The following is a 16,164-nucleotide window of genomic DNA, read 5'->3' on the forward strand; positions in this document are numbered from 1 at the left end:
TTAATGGGTGATTATAATGTGAAATACACCCCCACGCCACCCCCAATATCAACGCTAACCCGAAGCGTGGCGAGCACAGCAAGCCTGCGAGGGGCGGCGGTACGCGTCCTCCGACTTTTTCATACCCCCACTATCCACGTCGGCGTGGAGTTGTTTTTATAGTGTGGCGAGCGCATCGAGCCACCGAGCCCGAAGCGTGGCGAGGGGACGCATATTACTTCACATGTATTCCGCGTCCTCTCGCCATGCTTCGGGCTCGGTGGCTCACTGCGCTCGCCACACTATATAAAATCATCTCTGCGCCGACGTGGATAGTGGGGGTATGAAAAGGTCGGAGAACACGTACCGCAGCCCCTCGCGGGCTCGCTGCGCTCGCCACGCTTCGGGTTCGCATTGATAGTGGGGGTGTTGTGGGTGTGCTTTTAACATTTTAAGCAATCATAATGTTGCTTATACAATTATTAATCTTATAGGGGGGCCATTTAACATTGAAAGCACCCATTAGGGTGCGTATACAATTTAAAATCGCATCGCATTGTATGGCATTGTATGCCATATACAATGCTATACAATTTTAATATTGTATGACATCAGGGGCCATCTCGTTGCATCGCATCACATACCATTGTATGCCTTAGGAAACAAGTACCGTTAAATGTCTACCTTAATTACATTTTTTTTGTGTAAAGTTATCAACCTTCCATATCAAGAGATCATATTACTATAAGGATTTATTTGCTATCCGTTTTTGATATAGCACAGCAGATTATGTTGCACTTTAAACTGGAAGCAGTAATGAACAACTAGGTAATAACAGTCATAGAGGTAAGAGGGCCCTGTCTGCAAGCTTACACGTTCTACCAAATAGGCATTGCTACACAAGGATAGGTGCTTTCTATTGCATAATGGCCACCAGATTGCAAAGGTACTTGGTGGGATGTATGATATAGTCACACAGCAATGTTGGCCTGGGGACATAAAGTGAAAATATGTGCAGATGTGTGTGGTCAGCGAGCCACCGAGCCGAAGCGTGGCGAGCGAAGCGAGGGGATGCGCATTACTTCACAGGGGGACATTTAACATTGGGGCCAGTGTAAAATCGGGTCTCAGGGACCCTTTTACATTGATTCCAATGTAAAAATTGCATAGATCGCGTCAATCGCATCGCATGCGATTTGGTTGCATGCGATGCGGTCAACGCGATTTAGGGGGGTCCGGATGGACACAATTTTTATCGCTGGCGCCGTGCTAGGAAACAAGTACCTGATTTTCATTAATCTACGTCTGTTACTGAATTAGGCCCAATGGCTAATGTGTAATAATTAAAAATAAATTTCATATATTGGAAATAAATAATCCACAATAAAAAATAAATATGCACTCACATGCCTAAAAGGTGCAGTTAGTTATAAGTGTCTATAGACAGAACACAACACAAACAGCATTGAATTTAGTGACATGCAAAACGTTTTGCTGTCGCTAGATGGCGGCTGTCCTCATACAGACCCATACAGAACGTCTCCCTGATTTTGGTCTCTATTGTTCCGGGCTGGTAAAGTCTTCCCTCCGGCTTCCGGCTTCCTCTTTCTCAGCCGCCATTGTGGTGACAGGGTTGCTCAGGCTCACCATGGTGAGTGTATCTGATGTAATCCTCTGCGGTAATGCGTTATCTGAGCTCCGCTTATAGATGCCTTGGCGGCGGGGGCGCCGGGCTTCCCCGCCAGGCTGGTATTATTGTACAGGACAGCGGAGTGAGACTTCTGCAGGTCTGGGATCAGCTGGGTAGGACGCACCATGGTACACCGCGTCTTCCAGCAATTATGTGCCGGCATCCGGGGTATTAGTGTGCCCTGGTTATTCCCAGTTTATCCCCTTAATGTCCATGTTACTATGAGTGAACCGCCATTGTGCCATTGAGTGACTGTGTATGTGTGCTGCACTTCCTAGATGTGTACTTTATAGTGACTGTGAGGTGCATGGTGTTAGGTCTGTACATGTAGTGCTGCTACAAGTGCATGTCCTTAGTAGTAAGTCCTGTAACCAGGTGGCTGGTGCTGTAGCTATTGGTATAAGGGCCCAGGCTATGCTTTTTTAGAGGATACATTATACACTGGTACATTCTTCAATTGGAATGTTTGCTGTCTCTGCCGCTATGTGTTGCTGTATATTATGACTTATTTAATTTCCCACTCACATGCTATGTAGGAGCCTGGTGTTAATGTTGGTGGCTAATGTGTGCTCCATTTCTCCTCAATCAGTCATCCCACAAGACCTTCAGAATTAAGAGGTTTCTTGCCAAGAAACAGAAGCAGAACAGGCCAATCCCACAGTGGATCAGAATGAAGACCGGCAATAAGATCAGGTATGGTTTTTTTTTGTTTTGGGGATGTGGCTGGACATTGGTGCTAATTGGTGTGTGCAGCTTGTTAGGATGTTATTGCATTGCCATGCTTCAGATAGTGTTATGCAATTATGTCCAATGAGCTGGGAGCACTGCTGTGTATTGATAGCCATGCAGTGAGAGCAGCAAGTTTTCTTCCCTAATATCAGAATGAGCTCTTGGCTCAGCATCGGGTTTTTTTTTGTTAACCTTGGTGCAGGTTAAGAAAAAAAGTGTTCTCAGATCTCAGCCAGTTGGTGCCCTTTTATTAGACCAGATATGTTTATCTTTTTAGGTGAGTTCTAGATCTCTCTCGAAATTTGGAAACAAATTACGTCAACCATTTTCTCACCATAGCTGGGAAATGGACGAGCAGTCATCTGCATACATTGAGCACATTTTGTGAATTACCATTTGTCTTTTATATTTTTAGGAGCAAATGGTCAATTGCTCCCCTAACATTTCTAGATTTCCATTCTAACCAGTCAAATTGGAAAGTCTTAGTGTGTATGGACCTGAAATCCCCTTTAGTTGTATTAATGTGGCAGTGACCACTTGCTATCTAGTGTTATATGGGGTTCAATGTAGTTTGACTAGAGCTTGCTGTTAGAAAGTGAAGGGTGTAGAGCAGGATAAGTGACACTTTTATATTAGTAGCTATTCCAGATCTATTCCTTAGTTTATGATCATGTCGGGTTAACTGTATAAATAAACCCATGCTCTAGTATTTGTGGCCACTTTCTGGAGTCTAACCTGCAAATACAACCTTTCTCCTATGAGATCTATTATCTTCAGTAGTGGAACTGACAATTTAAATGTAGTACTTGGTTCTCAAAAAAAGTCCCTGTAAGACTGTACTGAACTTCTTATCCATAAAGCTGAAGATGTTCGGGGTTACTCCTTCTGACCCATAACTATTTTAGATCTCCCCTCAGATGCTTTTATTTCCTCATAACCCAATGACTTAACCATAGATTTCAAACTCTGTCCTCAGGACCCAGAGTTCCCTTTTTCCAGGTCACCCGGCAGGTGCATTTATTCACTGACCCATTTTAAAAGATCCACAGGTGGAGCGAATTATTTCACTTGTAAATTCTGTGAGGATACCTGCAAAACATGCACTGTGTGGGCTCCTGGGGACTGAGTTTGAGAACCTGTGCTCTAAACCGTTAATCCATTTTGTTGCTCTTCTCTGAACCGTTCCAAGATGTGATTTCTTTATATAAATATATGGACTGGTGCCCAGAATGCTACACTGTTCTAGATCAGGTCATACCAATGATTTTTTTTTTTTTTTTTCCCCAAACAAGTTTATTGACAGGTTATATTATCAATACAATTCCATAACCTACTGTAAAAGCACTTATTACTTTAATTTTCGCAAGTATTCCGTAATCGCGAAAATTTAAGCCGCGCAAAATATTTTCTCCCCTTCTCATTTTATACCGGGGGGTTTCTATTTACAACAGGTACAGTAGTTATTCGTGAAATTTTCAGCTTGCGAAATAGATGATTTCTTCATTATTGCGAAAATTACTGCTCGTGAAATTAAGTGCTTATACAGTACATGAGAGCATTGAACAAGACAAATTAAATAGTATCCTTGTCAAAGTCCTTACCAGAACAAATCTAATGATTGATGCGTGTATTGTGAAAGGGAAATGGGGAGCATTTACGATTAGGAAAGGTGGGCCGTTTCTAAGTACTGCCAGACTGTACCATTTGGCAATACCAATGATTTATACAGTGGTCTTTTGGTGGTATGCCACAGTGACCTCGCCAGTGGTGCCTCCAGCACTGGCGCTCACCTACATACTGTACACCCACTGCTGCCGAGCACTCCCCTGGATGTTCGAGGGGCCTGAACTCCTGAGTGCCCTCCCCGAGCGGCCCCGAACTTACCTGAGTGACCACTCGGGGCTGCTGCAGCACTACCTGCAGAAGGTAGTGGCTGAAGCTTGAGTGGACAAACCTGTCGTAGGGTAACTCGCCACTCAAGGGGTTAAACAAGATTTTTTTTCCAACAATGAGCTATCTTAAAGCAATGGTGTCACTATCTCGGTAGCACTCAAAATTCCGTAATTCGGAATTGTGGCTATAGTAACCTTAACCTGTACTATTAACCCTGCCCGTTTTCACTCCCATTATGTGCTCAAGGTGCATATACAATGGCCGATATATCAAGGCAGTATCGAACAGTGTGTAGTGTTCCCGCTAGGCTGTTTTAGTGGGCTGCTGCGCCCTGCCCGGTGCCTGTTCAATAAAAAATTGCATGTCATTGTAATGGCATGTGATGCGACGCAATATTAAAATTGTACAGTGCGGGTCTTAGGACCCAAAAATCGGGTCCCATCGCATACCTTAATTAGTAGTATACAATGGGTGCCGTGCTAGGAAAAGAGTACCTTTTTTTTTTTTTTTTTTTTTTTTTTTTTAAGGGCAAAATGCACCCTGCCCCGCTAAAACAGCCTGGTGCCTGCCCCGATGGTTTGCATGGCTTTAGATGGCGCTTCCCTGGCAACTTCGGCGGGGCCGGCCCGCCCCCTTTAGTGGCGGCCGGGCCTGTCCCTTTTCATGACGTCGCTGCCCGGGCACGTCCCTTTGACGGCGGCCTGTGCCGCCCACAGCTGACGTCAGCGTGCCCGGTCTGCCCCCGTGCAGCGGCGCCCTGGCCGCCCGCGTTTCTAGAAGGAATACTAAGTGTGTACCATCAATATATATCTGAACGGCGTCGTTCAGATATATTGCGTTGGCTGTACAACACAGCCAATACATATAAAAATATATATATTGGTGCATCCTGCTGTGTTTGGGCGATCCGCCTACAACATATACAGCAGCTCTGGCAGCCACCAGTGAATTACAACCCTTTGGGCACGCCTGCCCATTTGTCAGTCCCGATGGATCAGGCAGTGTGTGGGGAGAACAATGACAAGGTTTGCACCTACACTCCCGTCTTTCGACAACTGAGGGAACCCAGGAATGCTAGCAGTGCACTAAGCTACTCTCTACATTCCACAACATGAACACAGTTCTGCCTTAGAAACATCTAATCCATGGGTCTTCAAACTGCGGCCCTCCAGATGTTGTGAAACTACAAATCCCAGCATGCCTTGCCACAGTTTTAACACTCCCTTATAGCAAAACTGTGGCAAGGCATGCTGGGATTTGTAGTTTCACAACATCTGGATAGCCACAGTTTGAAGACCCATGATCTAATCTGTTGGGCAGACCATGAAAATCCTAGCCACCAATGAGATTTGGGTTTTCATTGTAGTTCTGCTTAGATACCAGGTAAATCATAGTTGCACTTGTGGTGTTCATAAATTGGTTGATAACGTTAAACTCCATATTATCACATTTCCACTAAATCTTAGTGTGGTGTGTTTTTGTTTTAACCAGACTTTCATTTAATGTAGATGACAGTCAACTGGACTGAACAAATTCATGAGCATGTGTATAGTTCGTTCTCTAGGGACTAGTACCGCATGTGGGTCAGATCACATATAAGGAGGTGCCTTTAATAATTTCTCTGGTTCCTAGTAACGATCAGGCATGTTGAGCATATTCTTCCCTTGTATTCACAATGTTGGAAAACACTCCAGAACTACATCAGTGTGTCAGTTAGCCATCTAATGTGGCAGTAGGATTCAGGCACTTCACCCCCTGACCACCTTCAGAAGATCATAAAATAGCCCCTCGCTTGGTTTGCCATTAGGTGAGAGGGGTTAGCTGAGGTTAGTCTGTAATGAGGAATGCATGTCTTGTCACTTGCCTGCTGCAGCACTTGTCTGGATGTATGTTTCCATCGCTCCAAGCTTCCTTCCTATTCTTGGTCTGATCAGTTCTTTAGTAACAATGATAATGGGTAAGAACTCCTAAAGCAGTCTGCAATTACAGCACTTCATGTTTGTGGGAGTGCTGTCATTATCCTGCTGAGATTAAAGATGTCGGCTTGTCTGATGACTTCACCTGTACGTAGGTGGAATCCTTCAGAGTTAACATCTACACTTTAGTTATTGGAAGTCTCAGAGATGGGTATGTTGGGATTTCTGTAATAGTCATTGTACTCATTTATGTTATTGTGCACACAGGTATAACTCCAAGAGGAGACACTGGAGAAGAACCAAGCTTGGCCTGTAAGCTGTGCAGATGGCAGACATGCATCCTGTGGGTCCCTTGTGAAGACCTAATTAACATCTTGTTATACAGTTATTATATTTGTAGTAGTAACTAATGTTTGCTTTGGAAATAAATGAGAACGGAACATCTGAATTTGTCCTTGTTTAAAACCTTTGTAACTATTTTGATTTTTTTTTTTTTTTTTCAATTTGTACATCCAAATACCAATCCAAAATACCGTGCTCAAGGCACCTCAACAGCTTTGTGTGGATAGCCTTTAAACATGAATTGTTATACCCATTTCACACTACCCTGCTGGGAATTCTGACTCTGGTAAGGAGCATGGTCATGCACTTTGCCCCGGGGTAGAATGCTTTCACATACACCTTCAGGGTTAATGCGCGTTCATATGAAAAAGCTGCTTCAGTGCCTTAAACGAGTTTGAGTGTAATCAAAGCAAATTTAGGTTCTTGTGTAGTTTCATGGTGCCGTGCTACTTCCGGGTTGGGTATGCTCGCCAAACTATCTAAAATAAAGTAACTTAACTCCCATGCCAACGTGGATAGTTCATACCCCCACTATCCACATTGGCATGGAGTTGATTTTAGATAGCGTAGCGAGCCACAGCCCGCAGGGTGGGCGAGCCCTGCAAGGAGACTCAGACACACGGCGCCATGAAACTACACAAGTACCCAAATTTAAGTTTAATTTCTTCTCAAGGTGAATATTGATCAGCGTAATTGGAAGTATATATTAAATGGTGCTGGTCAGGTAGACTTTATAGGGGGTATTTAATGCCCTGATTGCGAGCTATCGGCAGTGAGAAGCGCAGATAGATCGCCGTCTGTGTATTTAACTCCCCCTTCACTTGCTTTTTCCACCAGCTGTTCCCTAAGGTGAGGTGAAAACGGCAAGTGTGGCCATTAAAACGGCGGGGCTCACCACAAAATGCGGCGGACTCACAAGAAAGGGGGTATTTAATGCGGCCGGCTAGGGAGTTTACACCTCCTCTCGGAAAACAAGTCATCCTCACCATCAATGCACAGTTTTCAATGTAAGGGCCAAATCCTGACCGTGAGAGAGTGGTGAGGATTTGGCTCTTACATTGAATGCGGTGAGTTGACGGTAAAGGATGACTGACTTTTTCCCGCAAGGAGTTTATAAACCCCCTTTATTTGACATGCTGAAAAGCATTAGGGACTATGCCACTTTTGCAGGGACACATTATACTTTTTTTTTTTTTTATGTTGCACTGCAGGAAGGACGGATGTAACATGGGCAGAGTTAGATTTGGGCAAGTTACTTGGTTTCTGATCAGGGTAAACTCTGGCTGCTACTTTACACACCCCTTCCAAATGTAACACATGTTACATCTGCCCCACCTGCTGTGTAACATGGTTTTGTCAATAAGCTCTGCAATCCGCACTGAATCGGGCCCATTGAGCGGCAATACAAGGCATCTCCTATTGTATAAATCATTTATAACTTTTTCAGAAAATAAAACGGACGCAAAAAACTATGCACTTGCAAATCAAGTTTGATTATGCAAATTCAGTGAGCGTAATCTCCTTTATATATTCATGGCAGGTTGTGCACATCTGTAGTGCTTGTAATATATAATCACAATTTCCCAACTGCCTAGCAACTGATTATGCAGGTTAGGTGACCCTCACTTCTAGATGCATTCGTTATGGATATTTGACTGTAAATTATAAAATGAAGTGCATTTTTTGTCATAAGGGAGATTCCCAACACTCATCCTTAAGTACCCCAAACAGTTCACTGTTTAAAAGTCACCCAGACCGTGCACTGTGTATCGCCATTCACAAATCCACAGGTGACTCTGAAATGATGGATGTACTTAACGACCAGGTTTGTAACCACTGCCCTAAGGCTAGGGCCACACCGGCCAAGTGAGTTCCACAGGAGCCTTCACAAAGGTTTCTATATGACTGCTCACACATTAGTGACAGCACCATAGCTCTGCTGGTAATAATTGTGTACTGCTGCATATTATTGGATGACCTCCTAAGTAGTGGTCAAAATACAAATTATTTAAGTAGGGTGTGGTAGCCCAGAGGCCTGGTAATCTGAATGTTAAACAAACTTTCAGGGATATACTTTTGTTTAAGTCCCTATAATGCCCAAGAAAGAAGAACTTGTTGCAGACTTAAGGGGCATACACACTGTGATCCATTGTACTTATGTATAAATACATTTTGCACATCCACTGGCGATTTTCAAGAAAAACTTACACAAATATGTATAAGATCCAAGGAGTACTGTCTCTTTAAATCTAAAAAAAACCTTCCAAACCAAGAGTGTACTGCCAATCAGTGGAGCTACCGAATGAATGTTCTAGTTAATGGTGACCTTACCAGAGAGCACTAATCATACTGTTACCCACCTGGTTGCTGCAACGACCAGTGGCGCCGCTGATGGCTGCCTAGGCGCTGCACAGATCAGCGGGCATGTGCCCCCTGCATGTAATGTCTTAATGTCCTCCCCCCCTTCATCCCCTGCTTGATGCTGCACTGTAATCCGCAAAAAATTCGGTACTTGTTTCCTAGCACGGCCACACCGATTTACATCGGGGTGGTTGTGTCGGAAAAATCGGGTCGATCGCATCGCATGTGATTTGGTCGCATGCGATGCGACCGACCGATTTTCGACCCGATTTTTTCATTGAATGAAATGTAAATCGGGTCCCTGGGACCCGATTTTACATTGGATTCAATGTAAAATATTCCCAACCCCCCCCCCCCCAAATTTAACGGCGTAAACCACCACCCCACGCTAGACGCCAAACCCGAAGTGTGGTGAGCGCAGCGAGCCCGCGAGGGGCGGCGGTGCGCGTCCTCCGACCTTTTCATTCCCCTACTATCCACGTCGGCGTGGAGTTGAGAATAGAATAGTGTGGCGAGGCCGAAGCGTGGCGAGCGGACGCGTATACCTGTGAAGTTATACGCGTCCCCTCGTGGGGCTCGCTGCGCTCGCCACACTATTCTATTCTCAACTCCACGCCGACGTGGATAGTAGGGGAATGAAAAGGTCGTTGGACGCGCACCGCCGCCCCTCGCGGGCTCGCTGCGCTCGCCACGCTTCGGGTTGGCGTCTATCGTGGGGTGACGACGGGGACATCTATAATGTGAAATGGGTCATATTGGCCCATTTCACATTTTCTCACGATTTCAATGTTAAAAAATATTTTAACATTGAAGCCTATGGAAAAATCGGGGGTATCGCGTCGGGACCAATGTTAATGGTCCCGACCGACGCGATGCCCCCGATATTTTACCTTTCCCGACACGATTTCAATGTTAAAATATTTTTTAACATTGAAGCCTATGTAAAAATCGGGGGCATCGCGTCGGTCGCGTCGGGACCAATGTTAATGGTCCCGACCGACGCGATGCCCCCGATATTGTGTCCTAGCCGGCAAAATGGTCCTGATTTCAAAGGAAATCGGGTCCATCGTATGGATCGTGTACCTTAACTTAAAGGTACACGATCCATAAGATTGTGGCCGCGCTAGGAAACAAGTACCAAAAATTCCTATTTGCAAGCACACATGGCAAATAAAGTTGATTCTATTTTGTAGCGTACTCACAAAGAAAGTAGCTCAGAAGTGCCAAAATGTATGCACCTTTTCAAGGCTTAAATGTCCCAAAGCAGTCTGACTGCTAAGTAAAAACTGACATATGTAAAACAAGTGCTAAGTAGTAAGTGAAGCAAGCAGACCCATCAGAGGGGGTGCTGTATGGCCTCCTGACATTAAGGATCTTGACTTACTCTTGGTGGTTGGTTATGTTTCCTCTATGGTGGTTGTGGAACCCCACGTGAGAGAATCGCCCCTGATTCTCTCTTGTGTGGTTCCACAACAACCATAAAGGATAAATAGAACCTGTGGCAAGCGCAACAAGCCCGTAAGGGGCTTTGATGCACTGACCCCCCCATTGGAGTATGGGCAGTCAGGATTCTTACATCAATCTATTGACCGTTGGAATCCTGCCTATCGGGAGGTAATACCACACCCCCATCCTATTTGTGAAGGCTGTATAGGGTCTAATGGTTGACACCTAAAGATTTTTTAACTAGAAGAAAAATCTTGTGCATTATATCACAATAAATGTTCCTGTTATATTTTCAATACAAAATATGCTCTTATTATCTCATAGTAGTAAATAATACAACACCAGATAGCTGCTATCTAGTATGTTCCTTATACATGAAGAAAAAGATGTCCTTTAGTACAAATCTGCAAAGATCTCCAAAGTACACAAGGTTTTAAACTGAATATTAAAAATAAGTGAATCATTAAACAAGACCTGCATATCTAAATGATCTATAACATACCACCTCCCTGTTATAGCTGCGTACAGCACCTGCTTACTACAGAATACATTTGCTTTATATCGCCGATTTCTCCAGTGAAACTCAATTGCTTATCTTTTGTAGTCTTATATTGGTCCCTGTATTTCAGAGATAAAACAAGTAGTGTAGTGTGTGCCAGAGGTAGCCAGCCTGTCCATGTTCCGGCAGCAGAAAGGTGTGTTGCTGGCACTTACGATAAGGGAATCTGTCCTACAGAAATGAACAACAATCTGACCTACCTAAGCTTGGTGATGGGGAGCTGATTCACTGTATTTACTATCCAGGGGCTTTCTTTTTACCCTACCTAGCCAGTGGGCCCGTAGTAATGATTGTTATGGACTATTGAAGATTAAAGAAGGGTAATGTGCATGCATTCCAAAAGAGGAAATAAAGTTTATATGGCTGTCCTGTTTGGGTATCCCAAAGATTAATTACAGGTGGCGCAAGATGACAATTTTAACGGGAAGGATGGGGGTGTCTAGGAACAGACCAAACACGTGTGCTGCCTGCACTACATCTGGGGGAACATAGAAGCATATGAAACTATGGTACTTGTTTCCTAGCACGGCCACAATCGGGGGTAATTTCCTTTGAAATCAGGTCCATTTTGCCGGCAAAGGCAAAATCGGGTCCATCGCATCGGTCGGGTGCATTAACATGGCACAAGACGCGATTAAGCACATTTTACATACCTAACAATGGGAAATGGACCAATATGGCCCATTTCTCATTGTATATGCCCTCCCCCCCCCCCCTATTGTGAACGTCACCCCACGATTGATGCCAACCCGAAGCGTAGCGAGCCAGCGAGGGGCGGCGGTACGCATCCGCCGACCTTTTCATACCTCTACTATCCACGTCGGCGTGGAGTTGAGAATATAAAGTGTGGCGAGCCACCGAGCCCGAAGCTTGGCGAGCGGACGCGTATATCTGTGAAGTTATACGCGTCCCCTCGCGGGGCTCGCTGCGCTCTCCACGCTTCGGGCGCGGTGGCTCGCTGCGCTCGCCACACTTTATATTCTCAACTCCACGCCGACGTGGATAGTAGGAGTATGAAAAGGTCGGAGGACGCGTACCGCCGCCCCTCGCGGGCTCGCCACGCTTCGGGTTGGCGTTAATCGTGGGGTGCCGTTGAGGGGGTTAAAATTGGGGTCTGGGGAGACTTTTACATTGAATCCAATGTAAAATAGGGTCCCAGGGACCCTATTCACATTTTAATCAATGTAAAAATCGGGGCCATCGCGTCGGTCGCATCGCATGCAATGCGATCGATGCGACCAACTCGATCAACATCGGTGTGGCCGTGCTAGGAAACAAGTACCGAAACTATTTTTTTAAATTCTGTACAAGCTCCCTGTGTTCTGCAGTGATATCACCCCTAACAATGCATGTCTGTTACTACATTAGATCACACCTATAGAGAATCATAAAAAATTATTTTGACTACAGCCACCAAAACCTTAATCCATGGTAATGGGAACCCCTGGAATTTTCTGGGTGTCTTCCAAAAAATGTAGGTATTCCCTGGACATTGGGAGGACAAGCCACTGACATCAGCAGCCCTCCCGAGTCCAGCGCATGTTTAGTATTTTCCTCGGTACTGCTCATGAGCAGAACCCGTTTTTATGGGCTACCATCGAAGCAGCCCAGAGGGAGGGAACACCTCCCAGTGGGACTGCCTTGGGTGACTGGCAATAAGAAGCCGCTGCCAGTTATAGTGAAGCCAGTGCAGTATCCCAGATTGCATCTGGCTTCACACAGTAGCGGATTTTAACTTGGGGGGCTGCAGCCCATAGGTAAAAACCGCCACTGGTAGACAGACATTTCTAAATTCTGGGCATTCAAAAATAATATAATAGGAAGCAGACAGTGTACATGCAAAGCAAAACTACCCTTTGCCCCATGAGGACCCAATGAAACATTGCTCTTTTCTGACTACGACTAGGCCACCAATACAAAGCCTTGGTGAGATGTCCTTAGATACTGCCTGGCAGTTTATTATGAAACTACATCTGTTCTATTGCTCTGGCACCTAATTTGTTACGTTCCAACAGCCAGGTCTTACGAAGCCTCCAAGAAGGTGTCCAGCCTGCCTTAAGGTGCCCGCACACGCACCGATCCCAGCGTGCGTTGTGGGCTTAACTAGCACACATAGCATCGCATCGTATGCCTTGTGCATACGATGTGCATACGATGCGATGCTATGCTAGAAAAAGCTAGTACAAAAAGTATGTGCAGCAATACTTTTTGTACTGTACGATGAGGTGCCGCGGGAGCGCGCACCCCATCGTATAGCATCGCACCGCCGGGATCGGTGCGTGTGTGGGCACCTTTACTCAGCACTTTCCCAGTGGCAATAATTGAGACTGCAGGTTTCAGACACAATTGGTTTGTGACAAGCAGAAAGAATGGGTGTCTGGCCATGGCTGTTATCTATATACAACCGGAGAAGAACATTTCTACACACCAGGCCCAGTTTGCTTTCATTCTCTTCTATGGCATTGTCCGCTGAGTTCATTATGAACTGTTCAGTCTTAAGAAGTCTATATAGGGCTTGAGGAATGTCTTATTACATGTTTACATCACTTATTTACCTTCTTTTATATGACATATTTTGTACAATTGTTTAGGTTTGCCAGTGGGGGTGCAGTTCTTCATAAATTAACAATGTTACTGTTGTGTACAAGGGTGGTTCAATAAATACGGTAATAAGACCTCTCAATTTGTAAAATTATTCAACTCATACTCCAGTGGTTCCCAAACTGTGTGCCATGGCTCCCTATCAATTATTATGGACAAAACCAGTTCTGGTGGCTGCCAATCATAAAATATATTAATCAGCAGCAAATCTGGCCCTTTAACGCACATATATACACAATCTACTTAATTTTATGTATTTTTTTTTTGGGGTCATGGGGTGCCGTGGAAAAATTATGATACTCTAGGGTGCCGTTATTCTAAAAAGATTGGGAACCCCTGTCATACTCAATAGAATGGTCTTGGTAAATTGTATATCAGAATTTTGACCATTGAGTAGATAGATAGATAGATAAATAGATAGATTATGGATGGTGTAATGGTTAGCATTAATGCCTCCCAGCACTGAGATCATAGGTCCAATTCCAACTATGGCCCTCACTGTGTGAAGTTTGTATATTCTCCCTGTGTTTGGGTTGGTTTCCTCTGGGTACTCAGATTTCCTCTCGCAATCCAAATATATACTGGTAAGTTAATTGTCTCCCAGCACAAATGAACCCTTTTGTGCAAGAGTGTGTGTACATGGGTTTTGGGAGTTCTATTTCACATCACAGCACAAACTCATTAGTGTTCTACAGTCCTTAAAGGAGAAGTGCTCAATATAATCTCTATTGATGTGTGATGTTTCTAAGCGCCTTGAGTCCTGTTGGAGAAATACCAGCACTTCCTATTATACACCTATCATTTAATACACTCACGTCCCCTTACCATCTCTAGTGATGTGTGATGTGTCTACTCCTCCATAATACCAGCACTACCTAATATACACCTATCATGTAATACACATCTGTCCCCTTACCAGCTCTATAATACCACCACTTCCTATTATACACCTACCATATAATACTTATCTGCCACCTTACCATCTCTAGTGATGTGTGATGTGTCTACTCCTCCATAATACCAGCACTACCTAATATGCACCTATCATCATGTAATACACATCTGTGACCTTACCATCTCTATAATACCACCACTTCCTATTATACACCTACCATATAATACTTATCTGCCACCTAACCATCTCTAGTGATGTGTGATGTGTCTATTCCTCTATAATACCACCACTTCCTATTATACACCTATAATGTAGTACACATCATTCCCCTTACTATCTCTATAATATCAGCACTGCCTATTATACACCTATCATGTAATACACATCTGTTCCCTTACCATCTCCATAATACCACCACTTCCTATTATAAACCTATCATGTAATACACATCTGTTCCCTTTCCAGCTCTATAGTACCAGCACCTCCTATTCTACACCTATCATGTAATACACATCTGTCCCCTTACCATCTCTATAATACCACCACTTCCTATTATACACCTATCCTGTAATACACATCTGTCACCTTACCATCTCTATAATACCCGCACTTCCTATTATACACCTATCATGTAATACACATCTGTCCCCTTACCATCTCTATAATACCAGCACTTCCTATTATATACCTATAATGTAATACACATCTGTCCCCTTACCATCTCTATAATACCAGCACTTGCTATTATACACCTATCATGTAATACACATCTGTCCCCTTACCATCTCTATAATACCAGCACTTGCTATTATACACCTATCATGTAATACACATCTGTCCCCTTACCATCTCTATAATACCACCACTTCCTATTATACACCTACCATGTAATACACATCTGTCCCCTTACCATCTCTATAATACCAGCACTTGCTATTATACACCTATCATGTAATACACATCTGTCCCCTTACCATCTCTATAATACCAGCACCTCCTATTATACACCTATCCTGTAATACACCTCTGTCCCCTTACCATCTCTATAATACCAGCACTTCCTATTATACACCTATCCTGTAATACACCTCTGTCCCCTTACCATCTCTATAATAGCACCACTGCCTATTATACACCTATCATGTAATACACATCTGTCCCCTTACATCTCTATAATAGCACCACTTCCTATTATACACCTATCATGTAATACACATCTGTCCCCTTACCAGCTCTATAATACCACCGCTCCCTATTATACACCTCCCATATATTACACATCTGTCCCCTTACCATCTCTATAATACCACCACTTCCTATTATACACCTACCATGTAATACACATCTGTCCCCGTACCATCTCTATAATACCACCTCTGCCTATTATACACCTCCCATGTAATACACATCTCTCCCCTTACCATCTCTATAATACCAGCACTCCCTATTATACCCCTATCATGTAATACACATCTGTCCCATTACCATCTCTATAATACCACCACATCCTAGTATACCCCTATCATGTAATACACATCTGTCCCCGTACCATCTCTATAATACCACCTCTGCCTATTATACACCTCCCATGTAATACACATCTGTCCCCTTACCATCTCTATATTTGCCATATTGCAGTCAGTACGGTTCTATCACCACTTCCTTATCTCATTCCTCTGCTGGTTTTGTCTACGTTTCTTACAAGACTGCTAGTAGGGTAGAAAACAAGTGGAAAGTGTGAAATAATACCAAA

General features: G+C 44.0%; 1 protein-coding gene and 1 non-coding gene across 2 annotated transcripts; both read left to right on the forward strand.

The window, feature by feature from the left end:
• Window positions 1-1,491: 1,491 nt before the first annotated feature.
• On the forward strand, window positions 1,492-6,655 carry RPL39 (ribosomal protein L39). Its single transcript, XM_083159400.1, has 3 exons — window positions 1,492-1,630; window positions 2,259-2,362; window positions 6,475-6,655. The coding sequence occupies exons 1-3, from the start codon at window positions 1,628-1,630 to the stop codon at window positions 6,521-6,523; spliced, it is 156 nt and encodes a 51-aa protein (XP_083015526.1). The 5' UTR covers window positions 1,492-1,627; the 3' UTR covers window positions 6,524-6,655.
• LOC146040024 (small nucleolar RNA SNORA69) lies at window positions 6,261-6,393 on the forward strand. The gene has a single exon (XR_014463196.1). It is a non-coding gene; the product is annotated as a small nucleolar RNA SNORA69 (small nucleolar RNA).
• Window positions 6,656-16,164: the final 9,509 nt, after the last annotated feature.

The sequence above is a fragment of the Crinia signifera genome, chromosome 9 (assembly GCF_055691185.1).
Source record: "Crinia signifera chromosome 9, ASM5569118v1, whole genome shotgun sequence".
Taxonomy (NCBI): Eukaryota; Metazoa; Chordata; class Amphibia; order Anura; family Myobatrachidae; genus Crinia; species Crinia signifera.

Bases quoted from the DNA above. Each gene is read 5' to 3' on its own strand.
- RPL39 (XM_083159400.1), top strand. The intron at 2,363-6,474 runs GTATGGTTTTTT...TTGTGCACACAG, and splicing joins AAGACCGGCAATAAGATCAG to GTATAACTCCAAGAGGAGAC.